The sequence below is a fragment of the Cavia porcellus genome, unplaced genomic scaffold, assembly GCF_034190915.1.
Source record: "Cavia porcellus strain 051 isolate PalLab524CR breed Dunkin Hartley unplaced genomic scaffold, mCavPor4.1 scaffold_2, whole genome shotgun sequence".
Lineage (NCBI taxonomy): Eukaryota > Metazoa > Chordata > Mammalia > Rodentia > Caviidae > Cavia > Cavia porcellus.
The window spans coordinates 18,492,910-18,518,153 of record NW_026947485.1 but is presented as its reverse complement, the minus strand read 5'-3'; the positions used below and the strand labels follow the sequence as shown (position 1 = coordinate 18,518,153).

The window sequence follows — 25,244 nt, the reverse complement described above, 5'->3', positions numbered from 1 at the left end:
TTGTATATAACAGCATATTTAACAAAATATACTGATCAAAGTGTTTTGTAAATAGTAATGAAATTATGAATACTTTATACAAGCCAAGAAATGTTAACTAATTTGTTTTAATCATTTTAAAATGACTTGAGAGAAATTTGATATTTTCTTTAACTATAATTTTCTCAAAATTTTTCACATGAATTAAAAAATGAAAAAAAAAAAAAAAATCCAGACTGCATTACAGGGCCAGTGATTTACTGCCCTCTTGCTTCTGATACATTTTACACTCAGGGAAATATGAAAGTTACTTAAGAACATACGATGATGTTTTCTCATTTTCTGTTTTATTTTCTCTTTTGTAATTCCTGTCATTTCCCTTCTCTTCTGCAGTACACGTAGGCACACACGTTTCTGAGAAATCCAAGCATAATGGCATTAATGTTTTAATTAATGATTCACTGGAAATATACATTTGTGAAATTCTCTGTAAGTTACGCTTTTAAAACTTCACAATAGAGCTTGAGATTTAGCTCAGCAGGCATCACTGCCTGCCTGGCAAAAACCTTCCAGGTTATCTACCTAGAATGCCCCTCCAAAGGTGTAAACTCACTTGCAACACAATAGCTTAAGAGACTAACCACATTTGTTGAAACAAATGCATTTTCTAGTTTATTTCAAATTTGTAACTTATAAAATAAAACCATATGATCTGAGTTGAGCAAACAGATTAATAATTAGCTTTGCATTTAGTTTAAATTAAATTGAATCAATGTTTTTGCTGCCGTTTTTCTAATATAAATTTCAGAATAAAACTTTGGGGACATAAGTGCTTCATGCAAGCATTCTTACATAATACTGTAGTACAGTAATAATATCAGTGATACCAACATGTGTATAAATGCAATGCGGACATTATAAACAAGTTAGAAGTTATTAAAATTTGTTATCCCAGACTGTAAGTGCAATTTAAAAACCAGCAATAACCGTTCAGTCAACAAATGAAGTTTGATTTTAGTGAGTCAGTTGTGGATCCATTCAGTCCTGTCACTTTGAGAATAGTACGTAACTGTGTACATGCAAGTATCTGTGAATACTGAGCAAAATAACAAGTGAAAAATATGCTTATTTCTGCCTTGAAATATTTAAAGGAGAATTCAAATGTTTCCTAAATCAAGCTCCTGAAGTAAAGAAGCTTTCTAAACCAGAAGAGAAACAAGAGCAGATCTGATGACATAGAGTCAAGTCATTGTTGATGTTTCAGCCTTTTCTCAACATAAAAAGATACACACATAATGTAACTAAATTGAGTACTCATTAAAAAGTAAAACAAACACTACTTATGAATCAGTATTGTAAACATATATATGAATCACACTGACTTTTCTAATTGTTAAATAATATTTTGTTATATAATGTATAGTCTGTTCAATAGACACATCTTAATTTTGTATGTTTAATATTATTTATAAATAAACTTATATAAATAGAAACATCTTTCTTTCTTTAAACAATAAAATACAGGGCAGGGATTTAGCTCAAGGACTAGGGATTTAGCTCAGCAGCACAAGCTCCTGCCTGGCAGGCGTGAGGTCATGAGTTCTATCCCCAGATACAGAAAAACAAAAACAAAAACTTTTTTTTAAAAAGATAAACAGTAAAATACCAGGCTGAAGTTTGAAAAAGTACCTGTGTACTCTTATTTAAAAGTCTGACTAGCTGTAATTCCAGCAGTTGGGCAGTTGAGGCAGGAGGATCATTTTGAGTTGAAACACAGCCTAAGAATGAAGTGAGCTCAAAGCCAGCCTGAACTGCATAGTGAGACCCTGTTTCAAAAAGGTAAATAAAATAAAATATAAATAATAAATAAAAATCTGATTATAGGACACTTTCCAACGTTCTGGAATAGGTACTTTCATTTTCTTTCTTTTCTTAAAATGTTTTCTTTAGTGTGCTATTAAAATACAATTGATAGGCACAAATGAAAACTTGTTTTCTACGTCAGTGTTGTCTCCACACTTATTTTACCAGCATTAGGAATATGATAAGCTCCTAAGCCTTAGACAAAATTGTCTTGTGTTTTTAGCAATATTAGATTTATCCACTGTGTGCCGGAAATTTAGCTTAGTGGCATAAACACCTGCCTGGCAATTGCACTGTTGTGAGTTTTTTCCCTGGTACAAAAAAAAAAAAAAAAAAAAAAAAAAAAAAAAAGCCCAAATAATCCACTGCATAATTTCTAAGTGTGCAATAAATATTGTTAACTATAGAAACTGCTTGCTTTAAAGTAATCTGCTTTAAGATTTTCAAAATTTATTTTTCTTGCGTCACTGAGTTTTTAGGTACTGTTCAAATACTGTAGAGGCTATTGAATGAATATGTGGAACATCGAACCACAAACCCACACGTTAATATAAGAATGCTTTCAACTATAACCATTGCAGATAAACAGAAAACTCTGCCAAAGAATGGATGTCATAATGACCAATGAAGAAAACTTACTCATCATTAATCTCCATAAATCATTTGATGTTTTAATTTGTTAATGTCTATAAAAATAGCATAAATAAATTTTGGCGCCAATCACACTTTTTTCATTGTAAAATGTTTACTCTACTTGATTCTTCAAGTGGTCTTGAAAAAGGTAGCTGAAAAGCATGGTAAATGAAATGGCATTTCCTCCAGGGGGTCCTCTTTCTCCCTCATCCTCACTGGACAGTAACCAGTGAAGTGGAGGCCACAGCGGCTGGGCATGGCCACCTGCCAGGGTGAAGAGCCGGTGCCATGTAGATCTCTGCATTTTGGTTCTTGGATTTGTTTGTTCTCGGTCGCTGCTGCATCGTCTGTCCTCTGGGCTCTGCATGGGTTTCCAGATTGCCCACTCGCTCCCAGTTCAGATCGTAGGTAGGAGGGTCCTCACTGTCCAATCCAGTTTTGATTTTGAGAAAATGCTCTGTGACTAATCTGTCAGAACACTAGGGATGGGTGATGTGGGGAAAAGCACGTGTTGTGTCCTTACCTACGACACCTATGTGCTGTGAAGGGAAAAGATGGTTGAAATAATAGTAACACATACATAGTATCACACAGAAATATTTTAAGTGTGTATAGACAACCCAACAAAGCAGGTGGTACGAATTCGATTTTTAAAAATAAGCAAACCAAGGCTCAGATTGATTACAGACTATTCCAAAGCTTTGATTCAATGAATGAATGAAATAAGGCATGGATGAATCTCTAGGCAAACCGCATGGCTTGAGTGGTTTAAGAAACTGAGATAAAGAAGGGTCAGTTTTCAATCCATTTAGCAAAGGATTTATGGAGAGTAAGCTGGTCTGACAGTCACATGGTTTATGTTTGGGGGTAGGACGCTGCTGAAGAGCCAATGGTGACAATTTTAAAAGGAAACAAGAATGAATAACATGACACTTCATCATGGAGTAGAAGAACGATGGGGAGTCAAATGGGTGTTAGGCTATTACCAGGCGCAATCAGCCTCTTGGTCAGTGTCCTGCTAGTGGCATGTTTTGAAGAACTTTTTCAAGCTTCAGTATAAATATGTGAAAAAAAAAATCTAAGAAATGTACGAATTACTATAGAAATGTAACTAGCAAAACCTGGCTTAGGAAAAATTAGAAACTATAATTATTAAAGAATTTAAATGATCATTTAAGAGGGTTTTATTTAAAAGACTCACCAGAAATTGGATAGTTTTCATTAACGTGCTATCAGGTTTTTAAAGAAATTTCCAACAGTACACATTTTTTTTTCAGAAAGAAGGGAAATGGTGATGTATTCTGCAACTTATAATGAGGCAGTATAATTTTAATTTTAAAAAGTGGATAAACAGTAGAAAGAAAAAATCAGTTGTATTGTGGTCCTGAATATAGTTGCTGAACTTCTAAACAAAATGTTAGCAACCAAATCTAATTTTCTGTCGAAATATTAGTAAATTGTGGTCAATTTAAGTGTATGAAAGGATTGTAAGAATGGTTTCCTACTGTGGATATGAATAAATCTGTATTTCTCACTACAACAGAATGAGAGCATTCAAAACGTGGTAAATTAACCTTTTAAATAATAAAATAATAAGAGTAGAAGAGAGCTACATTAGGCAGTTAAAATGTTTCAGACAAAAACCATGAAATTCCCTCTAGCAAATGTCATCACAAATAAGCAGATACTGCAAGTATTATATTTAAATTCAGGAACAAGATATCAAATGTTCTGTATGTACCTTCATATTTCATACTAAATTGCAATGCTGGCCAGGATATTGAAAAAATATGACATAGTAATTATCGACAGTAGATATCACTGATAATATAGCTGTTATCATATGATGCAATTTTACACAAATTTGAATGCTTCTACAGGCAAAATGCAGGCAATAGAAAAATAGGGGAACTATGACTGTTTATAGAATCAGTATATAATATAAGAATTTAAACAACCTAGCTACAAAACTTTAATATTAATGTTAGTAAGCACACCTTCAAAAATATTTGAGATAAAAATTATAAGAAAGGACGAACAAATATAACATAGCACATGTAACATTTTAAGCTGAAAGTTTAAATTTTATTGAAAAACGTGGATGAATATCTACAAACCTGAACAATCCTGTATTCAGGAATAAACAAAGTTTATAATACATGTATCATTTATCACAAAACTGATCTATTGGTTTACTACAACTTCAACCAAAATCACAACTGATTTCATTTGTTTTTATTTTTATTTTTATAGAAGAGAAGTTTCAAATGTATTTAAAAAGCAAAGAAAAGTGATAGCTATGGTTCACCACACCTTATGAGATATAAACAGTAGAAAACTATAAAAATTTAGAATGTGATATTGGTGCAAAGATGCAAATAATGAATGAAACTGAATAAAAACAATTATAAACATATCGATAGACAAAATTAGATCTATGATTGAGGTTTCATGGTAGAAGGTGAATTGTTCAATAAATAAATAGTCAAAATTGGTTAAAAATGGATAAAGTTGGTTAAAAATAAGTAGAAAACATTGGTGCACCATAATGAAAGAAATGAAAAAATATAAGGAAAGAGGAAGGAAAGAAGAAACAAAGAAGAAATGATGCAATAAAGGAGGAAAATAAATGAAAGGAAAGTGCCTACTTTATTGCATAACAAGTTAAAAAATGTCCATCAAAATTATTCTGCAACTTTAAGAGAGTATATGGATTCCTCTTCTGACCTCGGAGAAGGAAAGATTCTTTTATGCAATATTCTTTGAAAGTGATAGCTGAAATCGTATTTATTAAATATGCATTCAAGAAATTAACAGGAAAATGTTTCTACTTTTAAGAATTATTTTAAAACTACAAATCATAAAAGAACAAAGTCGGAACCAGTGAGGAATTTTTGCTAACTGAAATGAACAGGAATAGAAAATAGATCAGAACACCAAGGAAACCATGAGTGACATTGCAAATATTAGAGAGGAAGACCATCAAGCATATCCATTGAACATTTGTACAACTTCTTTGAGAAACAAACTGGTATGGTTTATAAAATTACATGCATCTCAATCTCACTCTGAAAGAAGCCACTACTAAAACCACTAGGAAGTACACAGAAGAGGACGTTTTTTACAAGAACATAAAGCTAATCCACCCAAATGCCCACTGATATGGATTTTTAAAAAGCACATTTATGTAATTGGCATTTTACACAGCTGAAGAATTGAAAAAAGTGCACTTGCACATATAAAGAACTTCAGCTTCAACATTGATGGGTGTTTGTACCAATGGTAAGTGGAAAACAGATACAGTCTGCTGATTAGAGCACACGCCTGGCATATTCACAATGGCATTCACCTCCGTGGATGGAGGAGAGCAGTGCTGTAGTGGACAGGCACAGAGAGTATGTGGAGGGTGATGAAAATGTTTCACTTTGTGCAGGGGCAATGAGTACATAGATGTCTATTATAGTATGCATACCATAAGCAAACCAAATGGTAACAGACCAGAAGAAAACATATCTAAACAGGCAAAATATCCATACATAATACTGTACACTAAAATGTACAAGAAAATGTCTTCCTTTAATAAAACAGGGATATTATTACAAGATGATTGATTTTAGCTAATTCTTATACATTTTTGTTATTTTTATGCAGTTTGTGTAACTTTGAAAAAAACATTTTAAATAAAGTAAATTTAAATGTAAAATATCACTTGTCGTATGTCGAGTTGATTGACACAAGATCACAGGATAACTCAATGAAAAGAGGATCATGGCTTTGAAGACGCTGTTCACATAAGAATCCCTCCAAGTCCAAGACACTTAAGAATATATTTTCATTCCACTAGTAAAAGGGAAAGTGGGATGTTACAAAAAATGTTGCAGTATTTTCTCTTTGTCAACTACATTTGCCTAAGTTGTTCAAATGAACTCTTTTTGGGTTGCAAGGAATTTGGTGTGCAGTCTACAGTGGGAGACAGTCAGAGAGACAGGATGATGTCACAGAATATTTCCTCTTGAGAAGCCCCCGAATATGTATACATGTTGACTGAGACATTCTTCAAATTTTGTTAATTATAATACGTTTTATAACTGTGAAATAGGAATATTTGAAAATTCTGTTTAAAAAGTGATCATTTAATATTGGCATCTACTTGTATCATCCTGTGACAATGAATCATGGTATGTCAAGATTGGTACTACACTTGGCACATGGTATGTGCTAACACACAAGGATCTCTTGGGCACATTTGAAGTTTAAAATACCTATGCACATAGAGGCAAAGCCTAACTCTAACCCTAACCCTAAACAATCCCCATTATGTTATAAATGTTAAAATGTGTGAAGAGAAAAGCTTTACATGTGTCCACGCATCAAGCTGCAAGTGGGGTTCTAGCCAACCGTTCTGCCATTTTCTTTTGAATTAGATCTGGATGTAGGAGCCACAGTTCATCGCAGCTTTTACCCTGGTTAGCAGTGTCTGCCCTCAGGACCACTCATGCTTCTGCTAATAGTTACAAGACAGGTAATGCAGACACTTACAGTCATACAAGCTTCTTTATTGCAAGAGAAATTGAAATAGGGCATAAACTTGGGTCTCTTCCTCTCTTTTGCTTCAAAGATAATCACTGGGAATAAAACAACATGCACCAAAGCAATTTTTCTATACACTGCATTCGAAGCAGTAGGATTTGGCTCAGCAGTTAAACTAGAACAGTTGGCTAGAACCCCATTTGCAGCCTGATTAACTTCCCCCAGTAGTGAAGAAAGCACAAAAATATTAAACACACTGTATTGATAATCACACCTACATGGTTATTGAAAGGAGAATTTTGATTAGTAGAAATTATTAAAAGAAATATGTAGAGTACATCATTCTATGTTATATGAACTGATACCACATCTGGAAGAAAATGGTAATTAAATTTATAATTTAACTATAACTTAATGGGTTATAACTATAACTTTAATTATAACAACTATTTTGTTTCTCAAATTTTAGTGTTAAGTATAAAACACACTCGTAGAATTTAGCATATGCAGTTACAAAGTAGTATTAAAGAACAGAACCTTGAATATGTAATTACAGGTTTCCTTGAATTATATATAAAATACCAAAGACATAAATTAGTTTTTATTAAAAAAAATACGTAGTTCACTGGACAAATGCGGAGTAGAAAATGAACAGGTTCTCATTTTAAAATATCAATGGTGCCTTCACATGCTTGCTTTTCAGGTTAAACTTCTTCCGTGACGTTCCTGACTTCAGAGTGCTGGCCTGTGGTGGGGATGGAACTGTGGGCTGGATCCTGGACTGCATAGGTAATGCAATGTCATGGGGTGACGCAACTTGACTGAGAGTGGTGGCTTTCGATTGTCTGCCTGTCTGTCTGTCTGCTTGTCTATCTATCATCAACATTAATATGTTTGGTGGGCTTTACACTGTTCATCTCAAAACGTGAATGGACATAATAATTTAAAATTATTCTAAAAATACTTACTCCTAATTCGTTTCTCAGAGTATTTCCTGAAACGTCAGGTTCATTTTCAAATCTGGCTGTAAGAAGTCTGCCTGTGTTTTGGTCCTGTATAAAGGAATCAGCATAAAGTCTCTGCCAAATAGATACAATGAATTTACTTGGATATGAAATCTCAAAATCTTACAATTGGACAATCATATTATTGCCAACCATCATCATTGTCATTTCTATTTTTTTTTCTTTATCATGTACTAGCAGATGGTATAGTCCTTTATTCCCCCATAAATCTATTGTGTAGACTGTTAACAATTCCATTTTAAAAATACAGAATCTAAGAGCTGGAGAAACTTAGGAGCTAAAATAAGTCCTGCAGTTGAAACTGACAGAGCTGTGTTTGAAATCCTATACAAACTTTCTTCTTTGGTAGCTCTGTGGTTACATTAAAGAGTTTATAAGTGCACAAAAGAGATCTGTGATTCAAAATAAAAAGTGAGCATGCAGCATTGGATAAACTTAACTTCTGAAAGTTTACCTAGTGTTTTAGATCTAGACAGTTGTCAAAAATGATTACTAGCTAGATAAATATCATAAACTGGCATTTAGGAAGAGATCAATCTAAAACAAATATTTATTTTTAGGCTTATTTTAGTTACCTGAATTGATGAAGTCTTTATTAAAAACTTGCTCTCTCATAATAAAAATTGATTCAAAAGTTTTGCTCTCTCTCTATAAATTGAATTTTTACTTGGTCAAACAGATAAAAATATTCTAGTTTTCATAGACTACAAAATATTTACATTTAAAATAACTACATATTTTCAGTGATATCTTAGTAATGATAAGCAGGCTTAAGTAGGCATACTAGCCTACTAGTAAGATGTACCAACTTAAGCCTACTAATATTTTATAAAATATTTAGTGAAAATCCTACTTTTGTCCTTTCAAGAAAAAAATGAAATAATATCAATATTTCTGCATAAAAATTACTGGAGTTCAAGAATTATAAGTTAATACATTAGCAAAAAAGTGTGGGTTTATGAGTATTGAAGAATGAATAGAGTAGGAACTTTTGGCTTATTTTAGCCCTAAAAATCTGTGTCTGGGCATTTCCTTACAGTATATTCCTAAATTATCCAGTACCTTTGTTCTTACACCTAAGAACAAAGGGGTTAAGGATGGAGAAAAAATAAAATAATAAAGGTTGGTGAGTTTCACTCAAGGCCTGTGATGGTTCAAACAAGAGCATGTGAAATTTCAGTGACAACGATCTACGCTGCCTTAAGCTCTTGGCGCTGTGTGATGAACAGTCCCCCTCCAGGAAAACCTGCTGGGCTCGGCTGCAGGGATGAATGTTTCGTTCCTCTGCTTAGTTACAAAGCAGGACTGTAAGGAGTTACAATTCAAAGACAGTGTTACTCACTTTTAGAATAAATCATCTTTCAGAAATTTTATTCCCTAAAGTAAAAAGTCCCTAAAGGTGATAATACCAAAGGATTTTGTGCAGTAGGGAACTCCTCATCTACCCTGGACGGTTTCCAGCCCCTGGGCTACGTGAACCTGTCTGCCTTGAGGATTTTAATGGAGAAAAAATATGCATGCAAAGCACAACTTTTAGCGAGTTGACAGACTTTTTTAGGGTCTGAGTTTTGAAAATCCCTCTCCCTTGTCAATAAATCCATTCATTTATGTTTCACAATTGTCACAATGCATGGAATTATCATAATCTATATTTATATACATCTATGAAAACAAGATTTTCTTTTCTGTTTTAGAAGCACCTAATGAAATTATTTCCTTTACTGTCAGAATGTCTATTATTATTACCGTACTGTCTGAGTTCAAACTTTATCTTATTTTAATTTTTCATTTCCACAGAAAAGGCCAATGTAGTCAAGCATCCTCCAGTTGCTATCCTGCCTCTGGGGACCGGCAATGACCTAGCGAGATGCCTGCGATGGGGAGGAGGTATAACAGCTGCTCAGCAGCACCCAGACACGGCTCACACACAACACACATGCACAAACCGCGTGAGAAGCACCCAGAAGTTCTTTACTGCATGACAGTTGCCATATTGTTTTAGCAAAATTATTATGAATGAATGACTTTGAACCATAGTCTGAGGCAGAGAAACAACTTCCTGCCAGGGAATTAGACTATGGATATTAGGCTTTAATCAGGGACTAATTACCAGTTTGCTTTTGCAAATATTTTGAGGACTCACCAACTTTTCACGTAACTTTGGTTTTGACTCTTCTTGCTTGGAAAATGAGTTAAATATCGATGACTCTGAGGTAATTTTCAGGTTTTTAATTTTTCTTTGTTTATTAGAACATCTTTGCAGAACATAATTATATTCTTCACAGAGAGTTGATACATATAACATATTTTTAATCTATGAACATGTGATTAAATCCCTAACAAAGGAGAAAATAAAAAGACTTTCTGTATCACTTTCCAAGGAAGACAAAATAAGAATTACTGTTTGAGGCATGCCTTATGGTAAACAGTATAATCAGGGATATGGAAGAGAGAGGAGAAAAACAAAAGGGCCATCCAATCTCATGGTATTTTAATTTATTTGGGAACTCTGAAACTTTCTATTGTCAAGTAAACAGATACCAATTCACAAGGAAAGGCTTCACCCACACAGTGGGAAAAGCAGATCATGACACAGCCATGTAAAATTCAGAATGGACCTCAGAGGCAGAGGGGCATTAAGTTTAAAGACACGGAGATGACGAGGTGCTGGATACACTAACGGAACTAAAAATGGAACAGTGTGTGTCTAGATAGAATATTACAAAATGAGACCTGCAAATATTTTGAGGACTCACCAATAGACAGCTTGTCCAAAGGTTACTAAACATCATTGTATTTTGCTAAAGAAGCAAAAATTTCTTGCTAAATATTTTTAGCATCTAAACTTAAGAGAAGGTTGAGTCTACGGAGACTGTGTGAATCAGAAGGCCTTAGGGAGCTTGTTAAAAATGTAGTGAACTGACCCTACCTAAATACACTGAATGGAAGTCTCTTAGGATGAGACCTGGGTAGGCGGTTCTTTCTAAACAAATTCTCAAAGTAACTCTGATTTACAACAAAGTTTGAAAACTACTATTCGGTGACTATCTGTTCAACTCGTGTGCATGTTAAACACACAGAATTGAAAGCTAAATTAAAAATTTAGTAAGTAACATTTTTGGAATTTTTTATAAGAATATGTTATAGTTAGTCTGGGGATTTAGCTCAGCATCATAATCACCTGCCTGGCAAACGCACAGTTGTGAGTTCGATCTCTGGTACAAAAACAAAACAAAAAAAGAATATGCTATATGCTATAGTACATGAAAACTATCTAAAGCTGAGTTAAGTGTATAAGATACTTATGTTTGCCAGTTCTCCTACATGTGCACTGATATAAAGAAGGGAAATACATATGTGACATCTTGTATTCTTCTAGAAAGAACATTTGATATTTGGAAATTAATCAATTTTGTTTCTAATTTAGCAAGTAGGTTAAATATATAACGAAATCCAATTTACAGAGTCTAAGGAATCACGTAAAACCACATAAAAGTTCCTGTTGATGGACAAAGGCAAGAACTATCGCATATATCAAATTGTATACATTGCATTTCTTATTCTTTAGAAGATTATATTTTCATTGAGCATATGGACAACAAATCAAAAAATATTTATATATACAGTCACAAAATAAGATCAGGACTGACACAGTCTGAACAATAAGGAGAACTCTTTAGGCAGATGGAGAGGAATGCCTCTCTGAGGAGCACCTCTTTTCTTCTCTGCTTTATTTTCTCATTTCTCCAATCAAAACTGAAAGAGTAAATAAGATCCAATATGTACAACAGATATTATGAGAAAGGAAGAAACTGCCCAGATGAAGCCAGGTTTTAACCAGAATGTATTTCCAAATTTTGGAAAATATAACACTGTAAAGAATTTGGATGTCCTAGGGCATTTGAAAAATGACTAAATTAGCATTTTCTGACATTTGCTGGTACTAATTAATCTGTCTAACAAAAACTTGAAGAGTATTGAAAGCAAAGGTTTGTTTGTGAGAGTAAGGTGATAAATGATAGTTTTAAATGAAACACGCTTATGAATACTTGTTATTGCTTTTTCTCATATTACTTCATTTGAAATGATAGTTATGACTTTTCAGGAAGATTCAGTCATTCATTTGTATCATAAAGCACTGAATAAATGTTACATTTCTATTTTATTTCTGAAGCCTGGAATGATTTTAGGCTCTTAATCAAAATAATGAAAGTAAAATAGCATCATTCTTTTCGATAACACTTTTGTTTTCTGTTTGATTTTGCATGCTCACAGTACTTCTTTTCATTAGGTTATGAAGGTGAGAATTTGATGAAAATCCTGAAAGGTATTGAAAGCAGCACAGAAATCATGCTGGACAGATGGAAGTTTGAAGTTGTACCGAATGACAAGGATGAGAAAGGAGACCCAGTGCCTTACAGCATCATCAATAATTACTTTTCCATTGGCGTGGTAAGATTTTCCACTAAATATTTTGCTTTACTCTGTTCTGGATAATCGCTCCGTGAAAACTCAAATACTATGAAAATTTACCGATTATAAATAATTTCTTTTATTCTTTGCTTCAATAAATATTGTTCTAAAGGGCAATAATAAAGCTTATGAATTTATTTAAATGAGTATCAGTGATTGATGCATTTTCACGTGTTATATAAAGGTAAGAAACTATATTGTCATTGGTGTTTGACCATGTCTGACACTAAAATGAAGCTTAGAATAGTTTACAAGGTACTTACAAGTTTTAAAAGCATTGGGTAAGAGAAAATGTAAAAATATTGTATCCAATTTGATCTTACTTTTAGATTTATGTTATAGTATCATTACAACCTACCAAAATCTGTGATAAAGCTGTTGCTATTCACAAGTAAGTAAATCAGATAACAAATTTTTTATTTTTTAAATCGTATAATAAAAGTAAGAAATCATCTGGCACTGGAAAGCTTTTTAAATTTTAATCCTTAAGGAATCCATAACTTTAACATTGATTTCATTTATATATATATATATATATATATATATAGTCAATAATTATGAGTTAATTTATTATCAAAAGCACTATATATTAACTACAGAGCTATATTCCATTTAATATTTAATATTTCACTTCATATAAATCTATCTCATTTCTTTCTCACATGCACTCACAAACAGACATTAGTACACCGTAACAATCATTGGCTGTGTCTATGAATTTAAGAGTTAGTCTGCCTCAATAAGAGTCCTTGAGCAAATTAGTTAACACAAGTGTCTATGCTTACCTGTAGTAACTGGCTTATTGTTTCCTCTTTCAGAGTTACAAATAATATGAATATACATTTTAAGGACTCAAGAGTGATAAATCATAATGGTCAAATATGCAATGCTATTAATACTATGATGGTTATTATTATTTACTTAAATGGAATAATGGAATTTGTACTAATCTCAAAAAGTCATATTATGTATATTAGTATAGAAATATATTTTATAATGAATCGCAACCTATAGTTTACACACAACATAATCTAGTTACTTTATGTATACTTTTTAGTGCATTTTATAATTTTTTCCAAAGTTTGAACATTTTATCACCCAACCAAGAATCTTAATATCCACTTGTAGTCACTTCTAGTTCTTTCCCTCACCTCTAAACAACAGCTAATCTGTTTTTTATCTAGTATTTGTGTTTTATGGATATTTCATATAAAAGAAATCATGCACTATGTGAACTTTTACATCTCCATTATTCAATTAGAATGTTTTTGAAGTTCACCCATGCAAACCTCGCTAATATGAGTTTCCATTTATTACTGAGTACTAATAAGTTATAGGTATTATCTGTTCTGTCTCTGTCACTGTTTCTCTCTCTCTGTCTCTCTCTCTCTGTCTCTCTCTCTCTGTCTCTCTCTCTCTCTCTGTCTCTCTCTCTCTGTCTGTCTGTCTGTCTGTCTGTCTCTCTCTCTCTCTCTGTCTCTCTCTTTCTTTACTGGGACAAAGTACTACACACTCGTAATTAAATGGGGAAAAGAATCTGCAGGCTCCAAGGCAGCTAATCATGGTTGCAGGTACCAAAGGTGATGAGAGCGGCTCTCCTCTGGGGTGTGTGAATGCTGATGGTTCAGGGGACTTTTAAAAAATTCTTTTTCATTTTGATCCCAGTTTTCTAGCTAGTCCCCCTGTGTAAGTATGGTTTACTGGAGACCATGCTCAATTTCAGCTACTAAGTCTTCGTTACTGCATGGATCTGCGTGTTCGGTGGGAATCAAAATTCAAATATTTATAAAGACAATTTTGATTTTTAATATCTCTGACTCTTTTGTTTCTTCTGCTCATGCCTGAAGCTACTCCTTTAAACGCTGGTGTGATGATAACTAGACTCTCTTTGCTCTCTCCTGAGCATGTACAGAGTCTTCCAGTCTGCCAGGGATCTATAGCAGTTCACCTTGGTCCATTATGACTGTCATTCATGAAATTTCCGGTTAAGATTTTGCTACTCTGCTGGTAGGCTGCTTGTCCATATCAGCTTATCAAGTTCAGTGTATCACTGACTTTGCTGATCATTTCCATTGAGATCACTACTGTTTCAGACATCTCCCAGGGAATGAGGATTTTCTGGCTTCTACTCCTAGTCACTCTCCTGAGACTGCCTGTTCCACCATGGTGCAACTGCAGCTCTAGTAGAGCTGGAGAGGAATGAAGTGGTCCAAAGTTGACACACTAAAATTAACTTAAAAAAATAACCAATGAGTGCTCTTACGTGAGGTGCAGCAGTGCTGAGTGAGTACTTCGCAGTTTGTTATATGCTTTTATTCAGGGGCCTGTGGCTCTCAATAGAGTGTAATTGCCTCTCTTTCTTGAAGACATTCAGCAATGTCAGGCCTTATGTCTGTTATGACTAAGAGAAGGCTGCTACTGGCAACGAGGGGGTGAAGTTAGAGATGTTGTTAAATATTCTCGGTGCCTACACAACTCCTGAAACACATGACAAGGAACCACACAGCTCTAAATATCAATATTGTTGAGGTTGAGAAATACCAACACTATCAAACACTTATATTTAAATACAAAAACTCAAAAGACTGGAAATGAAGAACAGCAAAAGCTGAAAGAAATGAGAAGAAGTTTAAAAATGAAAAATAAGGCAGGTTGCACAAGAAAAATATAGAATGTTAGCAAAATAAAAAAAATACTGAAAAATGTTTATCAAACCAATAGTGAAATTAATTTCATCAGTTTGCAAATTGAATTACAGTTAAACAGCAGAGTAAAACAAATACATAGTGAAAAAATTGGAAATATGGTATATGCCTCCTAATTGAAAAAAATCTAATACTTTCTATTGAAAATATATTTTGAGCAATATAATAGTGAATCAAAGTTGTCAAATGTAAAGTCAAAAAAATATTCATTTGTATTCCAATCTAGTAAAAATAACTAAAGGATTTAGGAAGATAATAACAAGCAAAATTGGAAATCATCTAGAAATTCATATATATATATGATCTCTATAGAGAAAATATTCAAACTTTACAAATACACTAAAGAATATACAGAGACATTTTCTATTATATGAGTTTGCTTGACATAATATACAAATCAATTTATACATTTGTTCTATAATTAAGATTAGAGCTGGATTTTATGTCGTTTGTTCTTTTGTCATATGTATATAAGTTGTACATAATCCAAAACACATCAATTTTACTAATACGGAAAGGAAGAAAGATTTTTTTAACAAATTGGATATGGTACAAGTGGGTTGTATGTATAGTTATGATGATGGCATAGAAAGAATTATTGAATGAATCAATGGATAAGAAAGAGACGAACACTGAACCTTTGTGTGTGGTGGGAATTCACTGGAAGTGACAGATTACCTAGTTGCTACTATTGAAAAACTAGACCCTGGCTTAAAAAAAAATGCTAGAATTCTACTTTACATTATATAAGTAGATAATGGATATGCTGAAGAGTTAAATTTGAAGGTCCAATAAAAGATCTAACAAAGGAATATGAACTAGAATATATTTATGATTTTAAGGCAGGGCATGACTAATAAGATAAAGATGGGTTTTGTTGAGGTTTTCTTCCTAAAATATGCACTGCTGCCCTGGAAAGACAAAAGCACAGGAAAGACAAACATCACAGCAGCTGATCCCCCAGAGCATTCATGCTTCAAGTGTTGCTCAGCAAGTTTGATTTCTACTCAGCAGCTGAGTTAGTGGATCCACATTAAAAAAATAATGTAAAATTCATACTTATTTCAAACTTTTTCTGAAAATATCAAAACCGGTAGTATTTCAAGTTGGATCCCCTGGATCATACACATGAGCGCAAAAAATAGTAAAGTTGAAGTGTGAGGGGGAAATCTCAGCTTATGCTGTCAGGGGCATAGAAAGAGTGAGGTGCGGGTGTAATTGCTATGCATAGTCGCCTCTAGGAATATTCACCTCACATACTGACTAAAAATGCCTTACAATCAACAAAATATATAGCCTGAAAATTTTAGGAATATCACCATCGTATCCCCTGTGTTGTAGTAGGTTGAGATTAACATCATAATGCATTGATCAGGTCTCAATCACATGTCTGCCTGATTGTAGAGAAACTACCTGCCCCTCATTGTAACAAATGCATTTTCTGTCTGCCCAGGAGGAATGGAAAATTAGAAATAGCTAGACACCCTACTAGTTCTTTTTTTTTTTTTTTTTTTGTATTGTTCAAATTTAACCAGAATTGTTGAAAAAGATATAAAATCATAAAAATAAATATACCTCCATTGTGGTGAGTGATCACTAAAAGTATAATTAACAGCCACTGCAACACCAGATACTACTGAAGGATCAGCATTGAACATGATAAAAGATGCCCATACACTCACTAAGCTTCCATGACAGTAAAGTGAGAGAAGATTGCCATATATGAGATTACAGCAATTATAAAACTGCTATTGATAAGCTTTTATTCTTAATTTCCATATGGTCAACCATAGAAAATATCAAAATACTCAGGAATAAAACTTTGTGGCAACTCTATCACTCTATCACCAAGAAATTCACAAGTGATTAATTTTATTTTCCTGGTCAATTCTTCATTTGTGCATTTAATAAGCAGAAAACTAAGCACCTAATTTTAGGCCTTATGGTTACAGTAATGAATTAAAGGATGTCACTTCATCATTAAAACTAGGAGTTAAAGTAAGAAAGAAGCGTTTGTTAAAGAAATGCAACAAACAGAAATTTTAAAAGTTATAATAATTGATATGAAAGAAAATAAAATCTACTCTGACCTGGAATAAAGAACACAAACTGTAGATCTGATACGAACAGGTTCTATTAAAAATGCCCACTAAAGAAAGGATCTGAAGAGTACTCAACAGGATGCCTAAAAAGTGTAAAAAGGACGTAGGTGACTGATACGGCTGCATGTGGAGGGCTCGAGGTGAGAAAGAGCTCTGTGTTTTCAAAGGTTTGCTAGAGCAGTGAAGCTGGAATACAGAGAGGGTGGTGGGGTGAGTGACATGAAAGACAGCTGGAGAGGTGGCCGCTGTCCTGTCCTATAGGCTTTTGGAAGCTGAAACGTGAGATTGGATTGTCAGGTGTGCAGACTGAATAACTAATGAAGGAGTGAAGTAGGCCAGTTTATGCACCCTGAGATTCTTCCACTCGAGGAGATAGTTTGAAATTAATTGAAATATTGATAAAAAGTCATATAAATGATACGTGCAACTTTAAATACTTCCTTTTAAACCTGTGAATGTAACTGAATTGGCTAATGTATACTTTAAGTCCAGCCAATGTTCCTTCTTTAAATATGGGCCATTTACTGAAAACTGTCAATTCTCATTTAAAAAATAGCACTCCATAATAAATCTGTGATTTCCAATTTCACTTTTTAAAGTGGAGCAAAAAAAATGCAACTATAGAAGCAATCTGAGTGTAAAATTCTTCTTGATGTTTAAAGTCATTAAAAAATTGTTCGTAATTATGTCTTTCACATATAAGTGCAGAACAAACTTTTTAACATCGTATTTATATTAAATCTTCCCAATTTGACTTGTTTCCTTAAGAAAAGATTCTTTTTATATTTGTATTTTCCATTTATGTGTAATTAAACTCTGTAAGTAAAGACTAAATTTTGCATGAACAGAATTTGGAAGCAACATAAACGAGTCAAAGCATTAAACTTCAAAATGCAAAGAAAAATATGTGAGTTTTTTAGACAATAACCTACCAAAAGTAATTTAGATTCAATATGATTTTTAGTTAAAACTTTAGTTCCTTTGCAAGGTCACTGAGGGAAGTTTAATTAAACCAACAATTATATTAAAATCACTGTGGCTGTTACTTGGAGAATGACATGGAGATTTATAAGAATAGAAGCATAAAGACCTACTTGTATAATCTTACATAAAACAAGAGACATGTGAGGACCCTGAGAATCATGACTACTGAGAGAGCTGGATGTTACTAAGAAAAAAATTTGAGACATAATTCATAATTTCTAGGAAATTAGAGTAAATGAAATTTCAAGATTAATCTTAATGTTTTGTTTTTAATAACCAATTAATGAGATGGCATTGATAGGCTGAAACAGATTTAGTGGAAGTTATAAGCATACTTTAAGATGTTGACACATGTTAGTGGAAATGTCAAGCCTACTTTTCAGTATAGAATTCAGAAGAATCTCTGTTTGAAATCATTTGGATTTCATAAGCTTATTTATTATTGACATCACTGTATAAATTACCCTCCCAAAAGGCAGCAGCTTAAAACGGGAGCTATGCATCTTTATTATTACTGTTTACAAGTCTGTGGTTCATCTGGATTGCTCTGCTAAACAGTGGCAAGTGAGCTGGGTCAAGTTGGCCTACACTTCTTCCCTCATAAATCTGGTTAGCTCTGTCTGCTGAGATGAAGATGATCTCGACTGTACATTGTTACCATCATCTAATGTCTAGGTAAGACTTCATCCATGTGGTGGTAGAAAAATTCTGGGTTGCAAAAGAGGTTAAACCCCAGTGTCCAAATGTTCTTGCCTCTGTTTGCTTCAAAAGTCGTAATCTTGGCTAAAGAAAGTCATGTGGCTCATTATATGTGGTAGAGAGGTGACACTTGCCTTTTGAATGAAGGTAGTCATAGTGTAGAAGGGACATACATTTAAGGAAATGCAAGGGAAATTTATCCATTATTTTTCATTTACTGCAACAAATATTTATATCAATCTGGACTGAATAAATTAAAAAAGTAATTTAAAATAGCAGAAAATTTGGATTTTAGAACAAGCTAATACCTATCTTTTGGAAGGAAAGGAGAACATTGGAACTTTCCTTAAAACAAAAGATAAGTGGAAAAAAGTGAGAAAATGAAAGAACAATAAAAAAGACTAAGTTATTAGGCAGATGAAAGAAAAGGCTATTTCAAGAAGAAAATAAAAACTGATAGAAAGCTACCAGAAGTTTGGTAGAATCATAATTAAAATTGTAGAAATTGAGGTGGTCAAGATAAATCCTTAAAGAATGACCATATTCTTCTAAATGTGTCTGGAACTGAAACATAACAATAGTCATAGGTATGATGTTATTTTTAGACACATGTAGTCATTGTGTAATCACTTTTAACATGATTTTTCTCCTCAAACTTTCACTGCTTCTTTAAGGCAAAACTTTCAAAATCATAACGTGGGATACCATAAAGGGATACTTCAGTAAACTCGATTGTGTCATAGATGAAGATTTTGCCAGAAAAATATATTATTCCACGAGGTGTTCTAACAAAAAACTACGATGGAAATGTAGAGGGCAGAAACATTATATGCTAACAAAATTAATAGAACTACTAGACATTTCTACATTTAAAAAATCACCAGTACATCAAAAATAGTTAGATATGATAGTTAGATATTAGATACTGGCAGTACCAGGGATTATGTACTAGCTCACATTTCCTAAAATATGTATGGACCTTTCCAGGAGAATTTTTGGAGACTTCTAGAAGAGGGAGGCAAAAGCAAGATCTTTTGTCTACGTTTTGTACTATTGATCTTCCTCTTCTGAATCAAAGAAACACTTCAGACTGAGGTTGTCAGCAGCTCGTAGGGCCAGGTGCAGAAATGTAGTGCGGAGGTTTCTCCCTCCGTGAGTTGAGTGAAAAGTTGGATTTTAGGGTCTGAAGCCTGGGAACCACTAAGGTCTGAGGAGTGGTAAGTGTCGGTGGGAGTAGAGAAAGGAAACACACCGATGCCCCCATACTCCTCTATTTTTTTGGTCACTCCTAGCTGTGAGCCTGAGGAACAGGCTGGTTGACTTTCTTACTCAGGTGCCTGGGTAAAGCCACTGGGCTTTCTTCCCAGCTGAGCGGATTTTAACACATCAACACATTTAAAACATATTTCTCGTGGAACATGTGTTATCTGGTATACACATGGAATCTTAAAGACAAAATAATTCCATCATATGGAAAGTACATAAAAAGCTGATCTAGAAATCCTAACATTTGAGAATTTTAGAACAGATTCCTGGATAATTCTTGGATCCAGGAAGAAATTCAAAGGAAATTGGCAAATCGTTATAAGAAATATATTCCTACTAGTCTTAACATATTGTAAAATTTCAAAGAAAAATTTATAACATCATATTTTTTAAAAACAGGAGATTAATATTCATTTGAAGAAGTTTGGTCTAAGGATAATATGGGCAAAGAGAGAATATTCAGTAACACCTATGTAATTATAATACAGAAATCAGCTATCTACCTATATATGCAGAGTTCATATCAGAAGGCAGTGGGATATGGCCAGAACATTACAGAGAAAAACATTCAGCTATACTGTCTTAATTATTAAAAAGATACATATATTCCAACATTAAGATCTTGGAATAAGCCAAAAACAAATAAATAAGTTTGAATGTGACAGAAAAGCAGATGAAGATAACCAAACTGTAATATATAAAATCCAAAGCTCATTTTTTCCAAATAAATAGAATGCAGAAAACTCTGGTAAGAATTTTTAGCAGAAAAAAAATATATAGCCTATTAAATTTAAAGATGTAACCTCAGTTATGGGAAATATTTAAATAATTTAAAATATGTCATGTTTCTTTTCTTTCTGGAATTAATTTGTCATACGGGAAAGTAAATGTTTTCCATCTAAATATAAAACACCCTGAAATCTTCTGCAAAGGCAAGAGTAGTGTATCTGAGCCAGAGGTTCTCGAGCATAACCCTGTAGCGGAATCATAGGAATTTGTTGCGTTGCCAAATTGCTGTCTGCAGCATCCCCATTTTTTCATTCAGATGAAGACGCTTAATTTCTTGTCACAATTTAAGAAGTGTTATTCTCTGTTTGTACCTGAAAATCAAAAATAAAATTTTGTGAAAAAAAATCCTAAAGATGATGTAATTCAAAGTGCCCCTCACAGTAGAAATAATTCCCAATTAAAAATATTTTTCAAAGTACGTATTAAAGTGGAAAGTTTTCTGGATTTATTTCACATAGCTAACAAAACTCAGTATCAATATTTTGTAAATATTTCCCCAAAGGAAAAATTATATGTAAATACAAATGCAAAAATTACCCAAAAAATTAGCAAATATTTTCAAACATTATATTTAAGAACAAACTCTTGCTGACCTCCTAGGGTTTATTTCAAGATAGCCAATATCAGTCAATATTAGCACAGTTACTGGATTTAAATAAAAATCAGAGTTGCTATTTTTTGTAGTTAAAAGCTAATTAGAAAAACATGCAATATTTTCTATAAATAATTTGCTAATTACACTTATTGTGGTATCCTGGAGGCATTCCAAACAGAAACAGTAAAAAGACAAAACGTTTCTATCGTTATTTCAATCAATACTTTTAAAAGTGGGTTAATTTAATGAGGGAAAAATGAGTGTCATATAAATACTGAAAAGCAAGAGACAAGGTTATTAGTATATGAAGGTGATGTACAGCCACAGTAAATTGCAGCAACTAAAAATAAAACTAGTAAAGAATATTAGGTAGATACAATTTTTTAAAACCTATAACTTTCCTTTATATTATGATTTAGTATGATGAATCAAAATTTAGTTAACAATATCAAGAAAACTATAAAATGCCAAGATTTACTTTCAATAAGAAAATGCATTTTATATGGAGAAAATTAATGTTAGGCAAAGTTAGAAATAAGCCTCGAATCTTAGAATTTATCACGTTTCTTTAAGAGAAGATGTAATATTATTAGCAGATCAGATCTTTCCAAATTAATTTATGCATTTAGCCCATTGCTATTGAGAATTCTAATAGGATTACTGGTGGTTGCTTTTGATTAATTGTAGTTTACAATTGCACACTAATGCCTTTATCAACTTCTGAAATAATTAATCTCCTACAGTTGTCCATTCTCTTTTCAAGTACTAAGTATTGGCAAGTTACTAGAATTACAAAATAATTATACAAAAAAATACACAAATAAAGCTGAATGTAAAATTAAACTAAACAATAAACAAATTATAGATATATGGAGAGTATAAAATTTGGTAAATGTTGAAAATTTGGATCATTGGTGAGGATGCAAGTCATAATAAATTATGTGACAGAATTGTTTATTCATGTGAGTGAAAATAAACTCATATTTCTATTTCATTTTATGTGAAGTATATATCAAATAGATTAAAAATAAAAATGAAAGCCGTATACTAGAATATATTACAATATAAAAAATACATTATTGTCACTTTGTAGTAGGAGAAATTTTCCTACGGAAACAGGAAATTGCCAACCCAAAGGAATAGGAGTTACAGTTAAGATTTCTTAGTCTTTACTTAGAGAAAAAATTATGTTAAGACTCATTTAAACTTAAATGTCATAAAATTATTTCCTACAGAAATAATAGAGGTGATTAATAAATTACCAAATTCTTAATTATAAAATAAACAACTACAGCATGGTAGATCATCTGAAAATAATAATCATGAATGAAAGATGAAATGTTTTAATTAACAATAATATGCAAAATTATACAATGGTTTGCTGTTTTTTGTCTTTCAAATTATTAAAAATTGTAAAGATTGTGTACATCTAATATGTATTTAAGATGGCCCTATTATTATTAGGTGACAAGCCTATAAACTAGAGTAATGTTTTGGAGACTAATTAAGTTTGTTAAAAAGTCCTCATATGTGTACACCAAAATGTTAACAGAGCTCACCTCTGACATGTGGAGGTGCAGAGAGAAATGAGTGTTTGCTTCTTACACTTTGTATAATTTAAAATGTGGTGGAGGAAGAGGTGATCTTTAAAAGTTCACAGGATTAATCAAATGCGTTTAACTGTCTGTAAACCCATAGCAACATGCTTAAATTCTCATTCAAGTGTCCACTCTTAATCTAGTTTTAAGCACTTTTGATTGTTGGTTGCTTTAATAAAGATTTGAAATTTGATGTGGTGTTAGCTGCCTAGATCAGACTTTGACTAGAGTTCACTAGGGCTGCTATTCTGATTCTTACTCATTTCGAGCATTCTTTTTCATTTTCCTTTCATTCATTTATACGACCATTTGACTTTATCTGCTTATATAATTGAGTAATTACTACTCTACGTGATGGATATTCTTCAAATACAGGAAGGTAAAAAGGAAGCAATATTGGAGACTGCTGGAGACAAAATCTACTCTCCCTCATTGTGCAATTTCCACAGGTGTGAGACAACAAACAAGTAGATTTCAAATAGCAGCAAGAGTTTTCAAATTAAATTTGCAAGTTTGCATGATAGAAAGTGGCACAATGCACCTTACATGTGGTCATTATTTGAAAGCTAGGCACAAAATGTCTTTCAGCCTGTACTACATTATTGGTTGCATGCCATATGATGACTCTGTCTCCACTAGCACGTTTGGGGAATTGTGTTCTTTCTGTTTGCTTCTTAAAACTCACCTTTCTCTTTGGACTTCTGGATAAAAGAGTGGTATAAAGCCCACACAGTTAAGAGATACAAAATCCATATTCCATGATAGCTCACTATAAAATATATTCACTTTTTCCATTGTACAGAGAAGAAAAGTGGTTCCACTCATAAAATTATTTTAAATATTATTTTTTTCTGTCCTTCTGTATATTGTTTATCAAAGAAATGCTTGCCAATGTGGCAGTACGAAGAATGCATATCTAGGAAAGAGGAACATTCTTACTCAAAATTTTATCCAGAGTAGGGCCCATTTAAACTGATTTTTAAAACATTTCTTTTTATGATTTACAATATTTTGATCACATTGAGCCCAGTTTTGTTAACTTCAAGACAAAACCAGCAAAAAAATTTCCACCTTTTAAGCAGTCTGTGACTGTTACTAAAATTCTATAGTTAAGCTATTTCCTTTAGATTTTCAGCAAAGGTATAGGAAATGTGTAATTTAAGTAAGACCTGATAATGAGAGAGATTCTGATCAGTAGCTACTCCTCCAACTTGAAATTTATGCTTATGAGAATTGAGTAGTCATATTTTTCCTACCCTGGCAGAATAAGAGGCTCTTAGTGACTGACGAAGGCTGAACGATAGTAAATCATAACCATGCAAATATCTATTTGATAGGACGTTTGAGTAGTAATCTACACAGTGCAGTAAAAGTCCACTTGTCTTTGTCAGATTCCTTCTATATTTGGAGAATATTTCCACGGTGAGCATAGACCTCATTCTGATTTCAGAAGAAATGTGCGGGTGAGGTTTTCATTTGCATGTTGGCTTTCACTTTTTCAGTGTGTGATACTAATTTGTTGCTGGATATGTTCTACAAAAACTGGAGGACCCTTCCAGAAGGCTTTGCGATTCTTATTCTCTTGCCTGTTTCTGCTTACAGTGCTGACTTCTGTGTTGAAGAACGTCCAAATTGGAACTTACTGGGATGATTAACAGCTGCTACAAAATCAATACGCTATGTAGGGAAAACAGAATTGGGATAACATGGTCTTACATTAGCACTATTCCATGGCTGAAAATCTATTGATGTCAGGAAGCCAAATGCAATTTATCTTAGTGGAAGCATTTCCATGGATATAATCCTTGGACTTTTCTGACTTGGCCTAAGAAATCTAGGAGGTAAAACAGTAATTCATAAATCTTAATCATATATGATTAAATACAAACAGTCGCAAAGATGATCAGGGTTAGTAAGAAATAGTGTGCTTAAAACTTCCATTATGTTAACATTTATTATGGTTAAAACACTAACGCCTTATTCGTATTGTTAGTATATGCTGT

General features: G+C 33.0%; 1 protein-coding gene across 13 annotated transcripts in view; it reads left to right on the top strand.

Moving 5' to 3' along the window:
- Dgkb (diacylglycerol kinase beta) overlaps positions 1-25,244 on the top strand; it is a 645,864-nt gene that overhangs the window by 286,372 nt on the left and 334,248 nt on the right. For all 13 annotated transcript variants that reach the window (XM_063238955.1, XM_063238993.1, XM_063238976.1 and 10 more), the window contains 3 exons: positions 7,709-7,794; positions 9,828-9,917; positions 12,322-12,482. In XM_063238955.1, coding sequence (XP_063095025.1) covers positions 7,709-7,794; positions 9,828-9,917; positions 12,322-12,482 — 337 coding nt within the window. The remainder of the gene's footprint in view (positions 1-7,708; positions 7,795-9,827; positions 9,918-12,321; positions 12,483-25,244) is intronic.